Below are 17,402 nucleotides of genomic sequence, written 5' to 3' on the forward strand. Positions count from 1 at the left end.
GTAATTTTTTATACTACTAAAAGGGCTCATTACATGTTGACAAAAACTAGCAAATTTTAACATGATCATGAAGAAATAACTACAGAACTTTGTTTTTTATTTTCAAATTTTATTATCAAGAATCAAATTTGTTTTCCTGTCTTTTCTTAAGCTCACTTGTAAAATGTGATTTTGGCTAGTGAAAATGTTCTGGAACAAGGTATCCATGAAGGCTCCGGCTCTTTGCAAGTGTGCTAAATCTCACTGAGTTTTACACCTTTAAAGCTGTTAAAATGGTAAAGTTTATGTTACGTGCATTTTAGCACCGTGATTTTTTAATGTCATTTGGCTCACGAAGGATGTAATCAAAATGTTATTCTCTACATATTCGGGATCACAAATTCTGAGTACAGATCTGCATTTCTAAAGCTACGTTTAATTTCAACCTCTTTGCTGGTGCATGTCCACCATATCTCTCCTGTGCTCAAATTGTGTATATCCAGCTTTGCCATTGATACCGGGCTGTGAGTTTCACACAAGGTCAAGACAGAAGTGTGGCGGATACTAAGAACCTTCGAGCATACTCTCTGCTTCCCCTACAGCACAGAAAAAAATGACTTAATTCTTCTTTTAAAGTTTTATTTATTTATTGTGTGTGTGTGTGTGTGTGTGTGTGTGTGTGTGTGTGTGTGTGTGTGTTAGGGAGAAAGAGAGAGGTGCCACAACTCATGTGGAGAAGAGAGGACAACTAACTCAGGCTAGCTATTTAGTTATTTCCTTCTTTCCATCATGTGGGTCCTGCAGACTGAGCTCAAGTCATCAGGGTTAGTGACAAGCACTAAGGTGGTAAAGTTTCATTATCTCACCCACACAACTGATTCACTTCACTCATCAAGGCAAAGTCAGCACTTCTATTGCGTTTCTCCTTCCCATCTGTAGTGGTTTTAGTGAGAACATCCCCCAGAGGCTCATAAATTTTAATACTTGGTACCCAGCTGGTGCAACTATTTGTTAAAGATAGGGCTGAGGGTTCATTGGAGAAGATGTGTCACTCAGGGTGGGCTTTGGGGTTTCAAAAGCCCATGTCATTACCATTTGGCTTTCTTTCTCTGTGTTTTACATATCTGGATCAACATAGGCACTCAGCTACTGCTACAGCACCCTGCCTGCCTACTGCTGCTCTCTCCCACCATGATGATCAAGGACTCTTACCCTCTGGAACCATGAGTCTGAATTGAATGCTGTCTTTTATAAGTTGCCTTAGTCAGGTTGTTTTTCCATGGCAAAAAAAAAAAAAAAAAAAAAAAAAAACTAAGACACCATTCCAATGGTTTTACCTTAAGTCAGGGTTTTCAACCTAGGTTTTCAAGATAGTTTTAGGGCCTCATATTTTCTTCAGGGGTGGGTGCTACCTTGATCACTTTAGAATGTTTCACTGTATCCCTGGATGCAGGTGACACTCTTCATTTGCAAGAAGCAGAAGTGCCTCGAGGCATAGATGAAATCATGCTTGGTGATTAGACGAATCTGTCCTTAACAAACATAAGCTGTTCTTAAATATATCTGCCCCTGGACACCTCTGCCCTCAATATGTCTTACATACTTGAGTCTGCTCTTACGTATATCTTTAATTCAACCTCCTCATACCAGCTTCACTTCTGTAAACTTGATCCAAGCTGCTGTACTCACAATTCGCCATTAGCACCACCTAACTTGCCTTTTTTCAAGTCTTCCCACAATGATTTCATTCAGATCTTACTGGAAAGAAGTTCAGATCCTGCCATTCTTCTACAAACTCCAGCATCTTTCTGTTTGATCCAGAGTCACAGCTGTGACAGATGTGGACATGGGTAACATAGTCCTGCTATCTTCTTGCCCTGGGTTCCTGTCACTCCCCCACCCCCGTGCTGTCTGCTCCAGCATACTAGTCTCCTCCCTGGACCTGGTTTTGTATTGTTTCTTTGAGTCATGATATCACTTTGTCACCTTTGCTGGCCAGAGACTCACTCTATGGATCAAGCTGACCTTGAGCTCACAGAGATCCACCTGCCCTTGTCTCCTGAGTGCTGGGATTAAAGATGAAGACTATCATATCCAGCCTTTCTCTGGTGCTTAAGTAGCACCACTCTTTGCTTCTGCCTCAGTACCCCATGCTTGCCGTCTATACCTGCTTTCCCTCATACTCATGGCTGTTTTCTTCACTTGCCATGAGTCTTTTATACAGAGCCGTTTCCTCATTGAAGCGGTCCAGAAACAGCCTACTCAGGCTCCCAGTCTCTCCTCCACCATTTACCCCCACCTTGCTGTCATGCTTTACCTCTTACCACTTCTGACTATATCACATGTTTTCTAACTGCTGCTTCTGAGAACTGAGGATCTGGTTTATTCCCATTTTTTTTTTATATTTTGTACCCTTGCAACACTGCCCAGAACAAAGGACTCAGCGAATATTAATAAAATGAACACACTTCTCAAAACCACTATCAAGAACATACGAAGTAGGGACTTCTTATGGCTTCAGAGCCTTTGGTCCCATCCCCCTTAACAAAGCAGACTCAAAGTTAAAACAATAAGCAAGTTCAATTCTTATCTGATCTTCCTGATGGACAGATCTTTCTTACTCAGGCAAGGGTGATGGGCTGCCTGACAATTTAGGTGGGAAGTCCTCATGGTGAGGCCAGGTGCTGGGAAATGTTGGCAGACTGGTGACTCCACAATTGCAACTTACCAGGCTCTCAGAGTATGGCAATCCTTAACAACATAGAAAGACCTCTCTCAGCAATCCAACATGTTTCCAAAGCCAAGACTTACCCAGAAATGCCTCTAATGTAGATGAAGTCAACTGACATTTAACCTTTTATTAAGGAGAAAACAGTGAAGTTTATCAGGTATTTTCAGTGGATGGCATCTAATATAAATCAGAAAAAATGATTTCTAGGTTTCTAGTGTAAAATATATTTCCTGTGTCTCCAGAAAATTTGTTCAAATTTCAGATTGCATTGGACCTGCATTCATCTTTGTTTATGATCTGATAACATACTGTAAAATGTAAATAATTTTAACATCAAAAGTTTTTCATATGAAATATAATAAACATGTGAGTGAGCATGCAGGCACACGTGTGTGTGCGTGTGCGCGCACTCATGGGCACATGCCTGCAAGCAAATGGACATATCAGAAACAAAAGTACTAAAGGCAACTGTAAAGACTATGACCCCAAATTGTTCCAAAGGATTTCAAAAAATCTTATTGTTTACCTTTAAAATAATATTTTATCCACATAAGCATTATGTATAATAGCAAAAAATAGAAACCACTGAGATGCCAAGCAATTAAACAAGAACACAAAAGAATACTACATAACCTTTAAAAGATGAGACTAGCATGTACAACCTAATATATAATATTCATCAAGAAATTATATGAAGTCTAGCTTTAAAAATTGTAAAGATTTAGTTGTATGAAACCATATATATTTACACAAGCAAGGACTTATTTTCAAAGGTAAAAAAGAGATGGATATGGATTACATGGTCTAGAGTTTTGCTTTTGATTTTTCACTGTTGACATTTTTCAGCTTTTGAAGTCGATTGTCATGTACTAATACTTTAATTTCATATAGTGGTTCTCAGTCTGTGGGTCGCAACATCTTTGGGGTTTGAAAAACCCTTTTACAGGGGTCACCTAAGATCATCAGAAAATACAAATATTTATATTACAGTTCATAACAGTAGCAAACAGTTATTAAATAGCAATGAAAATAATTTTATGGTTAGGGATCACCACAACACAAGGAACTATATTAAAGGGTCATGGTATCATGAAGATTGAGAACCACTGGATTAGAAAGAGAGGAGCAGTACTCACTACAGAAAATGAAAACATCCACTTGGATGTTTAGTTTGAACAATGCGTTGTGTCTTCTGGAAAGATTTCCCTCTCCAGAAACTCAATTGCTTACTTTTAGAAAACACATACATAAATTTTCTTCTAAATAAGCTCATTTTCCTAACACATCTCATTAATGCTGCAGATTTGCTACTTTCCATTTTAATTGCATTTTTCAGAGAACATCAGACAGTAAGGTAGCCAGATAAAATTTGAATTGAGGAGATGGCTCATTTTGGGGAAATGCTTGCGAAGGTCAAGTGTTCCATTCCCCAGATGCCAGGCACAGTGGCAAACATTTGCAATCCCAACAATGGAGAGGCAGAGATAGGAAGATTCCTAGAGTGTGACAGTAGTCATCATATCCCAACTAGTGAGTTCTAGGAAAACAAGAAATTAAGCTGATCTCTGGTCTCCATACACATACCCGCCCCCCCACAAAACACTTGACTTCTGTGATTAAACCATATAGTCCGCTTTACAGAAATGCAATATTGAATTAAAAACCATCTCCAAAGCTTGGCAATACTACTATGTAGGGGGAAAAACACAAATCACTAATGTAGTATTGGAGCCCACAATTAAATTAATTTATAGAGGTTTTAATGCAATTAAGTTTTCTCCAGACTGTATCTCTAATGGAACTGGGATTTTTTTTTTACTTAATATACTTGAAGCATAATTCACTTTCATTTTTGCAAAGTCATTTAAATATTATGAATATCACTTTTATACATATTTCCATGGTGACAATATGTTCACAGTCTATTTAATTTACAGATGATGGGACCAAAATGAAAACTCTGTGAGGATCATAGATCTTCTCTACCACTACATTCCCCTTCCAGGATATTAAGTATATAAGTTATCTATACTTGCAAGAATGGACTCTTGAAACAGTAATAAATGTTTTAAATGATCTGATTGTGAAACTTGAACAAAATTAAAATCCATAACAAAGAAAGCATTAGAGATACAAAGAGCCATGTGAGAGTAACAACCCTACATTTGGGGTTCATAATTTAAGCTATTAAGTTATTACAGTTGGATATGAAAATGAACAAATATTTTACATAGGAAAATTAAGGATATAGTTAGAGGGTTTAAGTTATATATAAGTTTGAAAGCCTGAAATCAATTCTTTCACATAAATGCATGAGAAACTGTACACAAGAGAGGTAAGGGTCTCTAAAAACAGTAAGGAGACTCTATAGTCACCACCCATAAGCAAAGTTGTTCAGATAATTATTTTTAAGATTTTTAAAAATTGTGTGTGGGGGGTGGGTGTGGGTGTGTGTGTGCATGTGGGAGCCTCTGGAGATCAGAAGAAGTGTTGGATCCCCTGGAGTTGCAGTTGGTTGTGAGCCACATGAAATGGGAAAGGGCACTGAACTTGGGTCCTCTGCAAGAATAGGAAGAACTCATCTCTCCAGACTGTGTTAAGCAATTCTTCATGCTCCCAAGACCACATGTAAACAATCTGTACTGGAGGATATTTGACAATAAAGAGCTTGCTGATTCGAAACTTGAAAGAAAGATGTATACAAAACAGGTCCAAATCCTTTCAAGCTGAGGTGATAGCTCCACTCAGATGTCATATTTCATTTCTCAGTTGAGAAATAAGGCAAAACAGAGGTAGATATAACTGAGGAAATGATAACTATAGTTGACAACAATACAAAAATTCTAAAGGGTAACAAGTATCACTGGCATAGGTGGCAATTAAGCAGGAATGAAAATCTAATTTAAGGGAAGGGGTAAATGGCTCAGCTGGTAACAGTGTGTGCTACTTTTGCTGAGAACCTAAGTTTGATCCCTAGCATCCATGTAAGCAGCTCACAATCACCTCTAAATCAAGATCAAGGGAATAGAGTACCTTCTTATAGTCTCTGCAGTCACGCACACACACACACACACACACACACACACACACACACACAAATAAATAAACAAACAAATCTTTAATAAACTAAATGTAAACTGCATAGCAAAGAATCTATTTTCACTCTCTAGGTATTGACCACTACCCCACAAATATGAACGGAATATTCTCCCATATGACTGTGGGACAAATGAACATCCAAGGATCTTACCAGTTTTCCAGATGAACTGACTGTCCTTTCTGCCTTCCAGATGAGCTGTTTGGGACAGCAGGAGAGAAAACACTAGAAAGAGCTTCCTCATGCTCCTCAGAACCCAGTGAGTGACAGCCAGATCACTCCTTGGGAACATTCTTCAGATTTCTCAGTGTCTTCACTTGTCTAATCCTGAAAGCAAGAGACAGACAGGTGAGTGCTACTGTTTGGCCATCATGACATGCTCTAACTACAAGTGACTTTCATGTGACCACATAACAGATGCCCCATTACATCGTGTTTTATTCTTAAAAGTAATCAAGTTTGGAGGCTCTCATATATTTGCTTCCTTCTGTTCAGGCAATTCCTTGAGGGACTCACAACTGAGGAGAGAATTGGCATGCACTACTAAGACCCAAAGAGGGTGAGGAACAAACATCCCCAACACCACCTGAGAGGAAAAGGGGAAATACACAAGACAATATCTGAGAAGAGCCTTTGGGAAACATAAGGGCTTGAAGGAGTCAAGAAGCACGTATTGGAGAGAATAGGGCACTGAATGCTACTTATGTTTATGTTCAGGGACTGGAGATTAAATGGGTAGTTGCTTTGAAGGACACGAAGGGGAGGGGAGGAAAGGGTGGAGATGGGATTTGGAATACACATCAGGGACCACACTGTAAAGGACCTTGAATGCCAGGAGGGAAATTTAAAACAGTAAAGGACTTTTAAATAACTGAGATTAGCGTGCATCATCAGTTACTAGTGAATAGGGCTAGATAAGCCGGGGGTCAGGGTTGGTAAAACAGGTCCAGCAACTACAGACAAGTAAAACGATTAGGAGAGATTTGAGAACTAGAAGATAGACTGGTTAGAAAACATGCAGTGGGGGTTGGACATGACAGGTAGGAGGAAAAATCAAACAGGACAATAAAATACAAAATGCAAACACATCAACAGTTGGCACCTGTCACTAAGAAAGAAAAACCTTTTTAAGCACAGCTTGGAAAGGAAAGATGCAAATAATATGTTTGTGAATATATGAAATCTGATGTGCCTATCATACATACATGTATAATTCTATTTTGGGGAGGTATTGTTTGCAACGATAGACACAGAACTCAGGGTCTTAGGCATGTTAGACAAATGTTAATGTACCTATTCACTACAATCCCAGTTCCAGATAGAATTTTTCTATACAGAAGAAAATTACACATAGAGAGGAAGAAAATGGTAATAACCTTGATATTTGATTATGTGTGTATATATATATATACACAAACACATGCATATGGTAGATATATAGATGATGTATAGATGGCACATAGATGATAAGAAGATAGAAGATACATAGGTGAAAGATAGATCAATAGATAAATATGTATATCAGATAAGAGATGATAGATAGATAGGTAGGGAGATAGACAGACCGACAGACAGGGTCAAAGGGTCAAAGTGGCCTGGATACCATAAAAGTCTTACAGGTAAACATTATTACCCCTAATATCCAGCAAAGTTAGCAAAAAATGGTGGTGACTCTGACTATAATCATCCTACCAACCAATGAGAAAGAAATAGCTGGTATAACCTTGAAGTCCTCATATACAAAGTAATATGTGACATCTCTTGTGATGCCCAGTTGCAACTATCTAGAGCATCTCAATACAGCATTCTCTACATCAGGTTTGTCTGTTGACATATCTATGGAGGATTGTCTTGCTGGATTAATGGATTGAAAAGACCCATTCTGAATATGGGTGGTACAGAACCTTAGTTTGTGTACCTGGGTTCGATTCAACTGGAGTAGAAATGGTTAGGTGAACATTAAGCAATCATGGATTTATTTCTTTCTGCTCCTGGTTGTGGACATGATTCATTTCAGGCTCCTACTGTGACCTCTATAAAGTCATGGACTCTAGCCTGGAATTTGAGCTAAAATGAACCTGTCTTCCCTAAGTTGCTCATTCTCAGGATATTTTTAAATCACAGCTAGTGAAACCAGGACTCCTCCTCTTTTCCTTTTTTTTTATATCATTTTTTTATTTTAACTTTAAATAGCTTGTTTTACATGTCAATCCCAGTTCCCTCTCCCTCCCCTCCTCCCGCACTCCCCTTCCCCCACACCCTCCCACCCTATTGCCAAATCCTTCCACATAGGGGATATCTAGAGTCTGTCATTTCACTCTGGGTAGGGTCCAGGCACTCCCCTAAGAGTCCAGGCTGAGAGAGCATCCCTCTTTGTGCTATAGGCACACGATGACTGTTTGTATTCCAGGGATAGACACTGATCCACAGCTCAGAGCCCCATAGGTTGCCCAGGCCTTCTCGCTGACACTCACATTTGGGGGATCCAGATCAGTCCCAAGTCATTTCTCGATTTCTACCCACTTGTTGAGTTTATCCAGTGTTCATCATAAATGCAGATGATGCTGAACACTACATCATCAAACAGAACTGACAACAGCAGGCTGCGTCTGAGGCAGTCTCATGGCACCCACAGAATATACCAAGGGTACAGTCTGGCAAAGCACAAATGAGTAAAACATATCCTAGAAATAGGCAAGCAATGAACTTTGAGTACCCAGCTCTCTGGTGGCCTGACTCAATCCTGGGATGAAGAGAGTGTTTTAAAAGACAACTTCTATATCACATACTAGTTTTTAGGGAGCAAAAGTATTGCCAAAATAAATTATTCTACTTGTTCTCTGTTTATTGTCAAGTGTGGCCTATTAGTAGACTTCATGACTTCTTGGAGGCACTACTATACTCAGATCTGAAACTTTTGTCCTTGGCAACTGAGTTGAGCACACATCCTTGGTGCAAAGAGTCAAAAATATGATCCATCATAGCTGTGTCTTTGCTAAAGTTTGGGCATCATGAACACCAAATTTCAGTGTGTTCTAAGGCCACTAAGAGTTCATATGTTTTTTTGTGAATCAGAAAAAGAGATCCCCTTTTCAAGTAGAAACATTTTGAAATTGGTAGATTGTTCTAGCTGTGAGTTCTTTCAAGAATTCCAGTGGTCAGTTCCTGAGCAACGTGTATATATGAGCATGTTCTATCTTCTCTGGTGAATAACACACACACACACTACCATTGGAGAGCATGTTCTTCCTTCCAATCTATTGCTGGAACTTGAGAGAGCTAGAAAGGCTCTTGGAGAGTAAGAGGAGATAGAATTCAGCCACAAGCACTCTCTTCTGCCTCATCTTACCAAGAGTTGGGATTGAGAAACATGTACCATCCAGCAGAGGTGTATCATGATATGTTAAAATCTGCCTACGTCTTTTGTCTCAATAGATACTTCCAAAGAATCTAGGCTATTATTTCACTCAGAAAATAATATAATATTTTCTATAAACACATACACACAAATGGATGAATAATTGTATAATATAGATTTTATAAAAGTCTTGTCTGGACATTTGTAGTAAGACATCAGTGCTAATTACTCTGCTGAGAAAGCAAAATAAACTGTGTCACCACCTAAGATAATGAACATTCTCATGACTCCTACAAGGGTGAAAAATATATCTGGGAAAAAGCACATGAGCTGAGTAGTACACAATGAGGGTGTCTAAGTCAGTGTCATGTCAAATGGAATTTAAGAAAAATGATGATTGTATTTGGGGGTAAGATATGATTACAAAAGTTAAACAAAAGAATTAGCTAGAAAGACAAACTTTTAACTGAAGCCATGTCTTTTCATGATACAAAACTGTCACAATACAGGTGGCTTTGCCTGTTCTCATTAGTGTGATACATTCTCAGGCATCCATCATATGTAAAACTGGATGCAAGTCATTCCAATGTGAACTGAAGGAAAATATATTTGCTCTCTTTAAAATTGCTGTAAATAGGTCAGACAAAGATCACAGCTGATTATGAGCTCTAGTGAGACTGTGCAGGAGCCACAGTGATAAGCCATGGATCCATATTCCATTATTTCCAATTCTGCATCAGTCTTTGGATCTTACCTGGAAAAATATTATCTCAACACAGATTACTCTGAACCTTCAAACCCCTGGGAACTGTTCACAGGCCTAAAGTTCAGTTCTGACTCTTTAAAGGGACCCACTACCTTGATGCATCCTTCTGTGATTACCTAGGGTTGAACTCTCCTCAGCATCTAACATCTCCAGGATGAATACCTTTGAGACCCCAATAGTCCATGATGAACATATGCCCTAGCTATTACCAATAAGCAAGGCATTGTAGCAGTAGGGAACATAGGATAGATGTAAAATAACAACAAAATCCAAAGAAAACATTTAAGAATGTACAGCAGAGTCTTGTAAGGACACCAGAGAAATCATTCCCAAAAAGACCCATAAGTTTTGGGTGTTTTCAGTACTTTTCCACTATATCCAACAATTCAGTTTTTCCAAGGAAGCTTAAGGGAACCTGGTTTTTATGGATATCCACCATGAGTCAAGATGTATCATGTCATATGTGACTAAGGTGGGCAATGCAGGTTGGACTCCGAACACAGATTTGTTTCCCCTTTTCTCCCTAAAATGCTTGAAACTCATCAAATCATTCTTTTGGTCCTAGTGGGGGTGATTTTTACACTTGTGACTTGAAAGTTCACTGTGAGCACAATGAAGGAGTGGAGAACAAGAGAATTAATTCCTCTGTTTGTATAACACAAATGTAAAATGCTTTAACTGATAAACTATGCTATGCTGGAGACACCACCCATGATGATATGAATAATTTACATTACAGAGGTTGCTGCATTTCCAAATCAACTTATTTACTATATCTCTTAGCACCCAGGATATATTTGCAAGGAGAGCGTGAAAAATGTTGAATAGTAAATAAGAAACACAGTTTCTCCTTTTTGCTTCAACGTTCTAATCACACAAAGGCCATTCAACCTACAAAAAGTGTATCGCTCTTATGCATTTTATTTCTCTCTAACTTCATTCTTATCATTTGTATTTAAAAGGTACAAAACTTAAAAAAAACATAGAAACTGTTCCAGTCTACCTTCATCCTGAAGGAATAGGGCTGAGTGGGTGCCAGACTTCCTGTGGTTATGCATTTCCAAAGAGCACCATCTCACACTCACGATGGAGAAGATGGCTCAGCAAAGATAGCTGATGAGTGGGCTGATTCTCATGACAATGTTGTGTGTCTACTTCATATTCCATAATGCATTACTCCACACGTGGCTGTGTCCTAAGAACACCACTGAAGGGCAGCCTATTCAGTCTTGTGTGATTTGCATGTGCCTGAGAACATTTCCAGGATGTATATCAGCACTTCATTTTAGAGGTGAGGAAACCAAGGGGTGAGGAATTACTGGAGAAGTGAAGCTCACAGAGATAGTGAGCTAATTGTGAGAGACCTCACTGGTCTTCATTGAAAGGAGACAAGTATTGTCCCTAAGACGCCCTACAAGAATTCCCCATAAAGAAAATAAAAGAACAAGAAAAATAGAGGAAAGGCCTTAGCTATGATAAAATTATGTTATTCTGGAGGTGTAATAGCAACTCAAGTCATTCACACCCTTCAAAGCAAAGATCCTTCCCTCTCAGTGGCTCATACAAGGAAAGCTCTATGGTGTTACTTAGTGCTCATAAAAAACTTGATAAGCAATCATTCCCATTTTCCTAAAAATAAGAATAATCATAAGGGTGTTAAATAATAACTTCATGATCACCTCAGGCAGAAGATGTTCAGTGAGTTGGGTCATTGAACTGGCACCACAGCCACCTGTGTTTATTGTCACTCCTTGAGGATCCCTTCAGATCACCCAACAACTTCAGGACTTCAAAATCCTTAACTGTAAATGAGGACATTATCTTCTAATCCTTTTGGAAGAGGTTAGAATAAAGTAGCAATCAGAAAGTGTATGAATATGGTTCTACTAGACGGTGAATGCTCACTGTGGAATAGCCAGCGATATTCTTTGCTTGTCTTTCTCAGCATTCAGAAGAACCCTCACTTCAGCTTTGCATAAAGAACAACTGGCTTGCTTAGTTGGTTGGTGAGTTTGTTCATTTTGAGACAGGGTTTCACACTATGACCCAGGTTGACTAAAAACTGCTGTGTAGTACAGGTTGGCCTCACACACCCAGCAATCAACCTGCCTCAGCTTCCTGAAATCTTGAAAGTTAAGGAACATCAAACACATTGTGCTGAGGCAAATGTACCAAGATGAGTTTTGAGCCTCTCAATCTTGTAAATATGTATATCTTTGAACAGTTAAGAGAACTCTGTACCCAGAGTCCAATGAAAGACTCACACCGACCCTTTGAAGGAGAAAATAGCTATCATCTCTATTTTATGAGAGTGTGGCCTCTGGTCACACTCTGTGACACAGTGCTTGAAAACATTCCTCTGGCTTTTAACCACTAGCCTCTTTCACTGTGCACTGACTCTGCAGTCTGCAGATGAGCACTTTCTGTAGCTCACTGAAAATCCTAATGATATCAAATATAAGCATGTAATATGTGGATATTTGCAAATATGTGTAATATAAATATACATATAAATATTTTTTGCAGATGGGAACTTTCTGCAGCTCACTAAAGAATTCTATTAACATCAATGTAAGCATGTAGCATGTGGATATTTGCAATTAAATATATATGTCAAATATAAATATACACATATAAGATATCATTTATTAACATAAACACATTAATAACTGAAACAGTTTTGCATCATAGAATAAATCACAGAAAATCTGGAAAATATTTATACTACTATCTTACCTCTTTCTGTACAAACTCTTACCAATGGACATAGCAGATTAAATAAAAGGATTGAAATGGATTTTCTAACCAAAACTACAGCTTAGTAGTAAATCAAGGTATTTCTTTATTCCTCATTTCTTCCAGAACTACACATTTTAAAATATGCCTCATTTTTAAAAATAAATGAAAATCATATTGCCAGATATACTGGTGCTATCCCAGCCATATGACACAGTTCTGGCAAATGGTTCATACACTGCAGGATCAGAGGTATGGATACCACCCTTGTTCAATAAAAAATACAGTTCCTTGAAAGAAAAGACAGGCCTTTGCAATTGGCTGTTTTGTGGTGATATATTATTTATGATTTATCAAAACTTTCCTGAGAGTTTAGAAACAAAGCTAGCCACAGCCATAGAGGTCAGGCAATGGTGATTCACACCTTTAATCCGAGCAGCCATACTAGCTAGTCATAGAATTAGGAGGTAGTGGCACGTGCCTTTAATCCCAGGACTCAAGAGACAAGCAGAGGGATCTCTCTTAGTTCATGGCCATACTGAGCTACACAGAATTGATCCAGTCCTAAAGAGGAACAGCTCACACAAAGGTGATCTCAGCACTTGTGATCACACACATTTAATTCCAGGATTTTAGAGGTATAAAAGGAAGAGGCAGCAGTCTGGGATTGGAGTCTGAGGCTTGGTGGAGAAAGGGTTGCAGTCTGAGGCTTTGTGGAGAGATTTATTCTCCAGCCATGCTGAGGAAAGGACAGCCATTTCCTCCTGATGTAAGAACTAGTGGACAGTTGATTTTCTGATCTTCAGCTTGAAGTTTGAACTCTAATATAAGTCTCTGGGCTTTTATTGTTTATGTTACATTTTCTTACAAAATGTGAATGCTGTCTTCAGACTGGGAAGACAGATGTCACACCCTGAGCATGAAGGAGAACACAGACGAATCCCAGGACTCTGCTTTCTTCATCCAAACTACTGTTTGAGACTACTATCTTCTAAATTCTCTGCTTTGTAAGAAAAAGCTGCTTCTGTTCTGGCATGCCTCTTTCTGTGTCCTTCCTCTGACATAAGCTGAGGTAAATCCTAAATCCTACAGTGCCTGAATCCCTTAGCACAGGGGACCTATTTATAAACGGCAATTGGTGTGACTGTATTTCTACCACTTACACAGGTTGAAACAAACCTCACAAGTGGTTCAAGTATTAATATTGAATGTACTGCTGCATCTGAACACAAGTGGTCCTGGTTCAAGCTGACTTATCCTCCATACTGGCTTCCTCATCTACCTACATCTTTTGACACTTTTCTTAGGTGCTTCTCTGTGACATAAAGGGGTACTTGCTTCAAGATGATAACTACATACAAGGAAAGTATAGGAACAGTTTGTTTTCCTTGATCAAGCTGAGGCTTCTGACCAAAGAAATGAGGAATTATTCTTGTAAGCTAACTCAGTTTCCCCTATGAGAATAACCATGAGAATATCCAGTTAGCTGGATAAGAACATACTAAAGATGCAGTCTTCTAGTTATGCCTACACTCTACATCATTCTGAGGCTACCTTAAAAGCTTTCTTGTAGATTTATAACCTCATGGAAACAGCCTCATGCAAAATCATCAAATTCTCTCCTCAGGACTTCAAAGAGCTTCCCCCACTTTCCTCACATGAGACAAGTTGTTGCCAAGCTTCCACGCTGGCTCCTTCTCTCTGGCATCCTCTCTCTGTCCCACACCATTCACACATCCCCCTCATTTTGACATTCATATTTGTATGGTTCTGGGTTTGTCCTCAGATTCCTTCCCTTTCCCAGCTTTGTTTCCTGTCCCCGAGCTTGAAATAGCACATGCCTCGATTCCTATTTCTCCATATCCATTCCTCTAACTTTTCCCTTGATCTGGTCCTTACACCTACACTATCCATGCCCAAGTGGACATCAGATCTTACATACCAACAGAAGCAGCGTCCTTCACTCTTGTGCAAGCACAGGCCAGTTCTGACTCGGCGCTCATATGTCAATAACTGTGTCACAAGTCACAAGACCAGGCCCAGTAGTCACCCTGAGACGCTACCAGTCTCTCAAATCTACAGTCAAAGCATCAGCAGATCTAGTTTCTTATGCACAAATATAAAGTAAGGAAAATTTTGGAATGCCTTTGGCTTTAAGTCTCAGTTTTTCCCTTCCATGCTTAGAAAAACCAATTTCATAGTTACACAGCTCTGTACCCATGAGGTAACAAATTACTTGCTCTTTTAAAATAATCTTATTCTACCTGCCCCCAAATCAGGGCAATGGAAAAAGTAGTACCTTGCCTACTTTTTTCTCAAGATGAGGATACTGCAAGGAAGAGAAATAAGAATTTTAATCATTTAGTAGGAATAGCATGATACATATACATACATACTTACATACATACATACATACCCATACACACATACATATATATATATATATATTCTGTTTGAGGAATTTAGGTTAATTAAAAAATGAAGATGAATTTAATTTGAAAACCTTACATTTTAGAAAGAGTAAGAAAATGAATATAAATATGTATGTGGTTTAAGAAACAAATAAAAGAGATATATGATTACATCTATTTCGTGATGTATTTTGCTTGAAGAGGCATGGATGAATGTAATAATAATTTTGAATATATGTAGTTTAGTATACACACATGTGTAAAGGTTGCAGCATGATTTACATAAGCTTACATTCAGTTGCACTGAAGAACCTTATTAAAAAACCAGGATTACTAGATTGTGTGAATGAGATAACATCCTCTTTTTAAATGATGTTGACCTTTAAAATTAAAAAATATTTAATTACTCATTAATATTTTCTACAGTATAAGTTTCTAAATATTTAATGCCAAGACAATTATCTGGTTAAACTGTAAGTAAAGCTTTGTATTCTCCTGATTAATTATACATCTAATGTTGCAAAGGAAGCAATTGAAAAACATGTCCACAGTTGACATCAAAATAATAACATGTTTATAAGCCTATGAAATTCTCCAGCAGTCACTCCATTATCTTTTATAAGCTTTTACTTACTATGGCTCCGTGTCAACCATTAACAAGACACTCATTAGACTCAGGAGATTTGGTAGGATCATTTCCCATAGTGTGTCTTTTTCACTTCCCAAAACAACAGAGTCAAATCTGAAGGAAACATCCAAAATAATAGGAAATTTAAGAGAAAGTCATAGACTCTTTTTAAAATTTTTATTGTAGCAAAAATACTCATCAAAGAAGACAAATTGTATTTTTTTAAATGGAACCTTCAAAGTTGACCGTGTTTAAGGCATAACCATGTGGGGGATGCCAGCTTATTTTTTATTGTTTTAAAATCAGCATGTGAAGTGTTAAGTATCGCTATGGCATTTTCAATATTCACTTTAGCACATTCTCCTACACTGTGTTCTCGCCCATCCCCTTGACTTCCCTTGTATCCTGAGCCCTTCCGGTCTCCTTTCCATTCTCATGTCACACATGTCCTTTTGCCACACTCCCTCAACACCTCTTCTAAGTCTCCATTGGTCTCCTTTCTGGCTCTTGGACTTTGTACACATTTACATGCATATATATGTATATATATATATACATTATGTGATGTGTGGATTTTTTATTAAGTTTTTGAGATAATTACATCATTTTCTCCTTCATTATCTTCCTTTGAACCCCTCCTATGTTTCCCTCCTTTCTTGCTTTCAAATTCAAGGCTTCTATTTTTTAATGTTTTCTCTCTCTCTCTCTCTCTCTCTCTCTCTCTCTCTCTCTCACACACACACACACACACACACACACACACTCCTAAATACGTAAATACAAATGCTCAGTCTGTGTTATGTTACATGTGGGGGATGTGTAGTTTTGTGTAGTTTTGTTTTCAAAGCTGACACCAATTTATGTGTTCTTCCCTGAGAATGGCCATTTTTTTCTGCTCTCAGTACTCTTTAGTTGCCTATACTGTTTTTGCCTAGGTTTGAGGCATCCTGAGATTTCTACTTTCAACAACAGCACATTTACTGTCATTCTTTCTCAGGTCAGATCATGAATGGGAAAAATAGGGAGCATTTAATAGTGAAGATGAAAGGAAATAAATACAGAAAAAGAAAGGAGGAGGATAAAATGGCAGTAAGGATGCCATACCACTATCTATCTACCTAAAATGCCTATAATACATGTAAATCTCTCTCTTTCTCTCCATATATATATGGCTTCAATGAAAACTTCTCACCTTGGCTAGAAACGCAATCCTCCCAAGAGCATAGATTAACAAAACCCCTACACCAAGCATGAGAAATCTCCATTAAGTTGTTGGTCAGTTATGTCCAAGCAACTTCCAAAATATCATAAGCTATTTCTATTGCCACTGGTTTGCCCTAAAGTTGGAAGGCATGTCCCATGCAATAAGGAAGGATGTGGGATGCAGAAAACCAATGTTGGAGCTGACCTGAAAGACACCTCCCTGAGGACTAGCTTTCCTTGTACCAGAAGATGCCATGTAAGCTTCCAAGGGAGAACAGCAACCAATAGTCCTACTACACTATGAGTGCTATAAACCATAACAACAATCAACATAGCCCTACAACCCTAAGAGTACAGGAGTTGCCTACATGTCATGGTGGTAACCAACAGCTCTTTAACTTTACTTAAAGCCCATTCAAACAGAGAAACCATGCCTAAACTATTTCCTAATATTTCCTTACTTAGGAAAACATTTCCTAATATTGGAAATCTA

General features: G+C 38.4%; 1 protein-coding gene across 2 annotated transcripts in view; it reads right to left on the reverse strand.

Annotated features, from left to right (window-relative positions):
• The window catches only part of Thsd7b (thrombospondin type 1 domain containing 7B), an 866,887-nt gene that overhangs the window by 723,150 nt on the left and 126,335 nt on the right, over window positions 1-17,402 (reverse strand). For both annotated transcript variants that reach the window (XM_040738481.1, XM_040738480.1), the window contains exon 2: window positions 5,961-6,134. In XM_040738481.1, the coding sequence (XP_040594415.1) occupies window positions 5,961-6,099 (139 nt within the window). In that variant the 5' untranslated portion in view covers window positions 6,100-6,134. The remainder of the gene's footprint in view (window positions 1-5,960; window positions 6,135-17,402) is intronic.

Source organism: Mesocricetus auratus, unplaced genomic scaffold (assembly GCF_017639785.1).
Source record: "Mesocricetus auratus isolate SY011 unplaced genomic scaffold, BCM_Maur_2.0 Super-Scaffold_100676, whole genome shotgun sequence".
Classification (NCBI taxonomy): domain Eukaryota; kingdom Metazoa; phylum Chordata; class Mammalia; order Rodentia; family Cricetidae; genus Mesocricetus; species Mesocricetus auratus.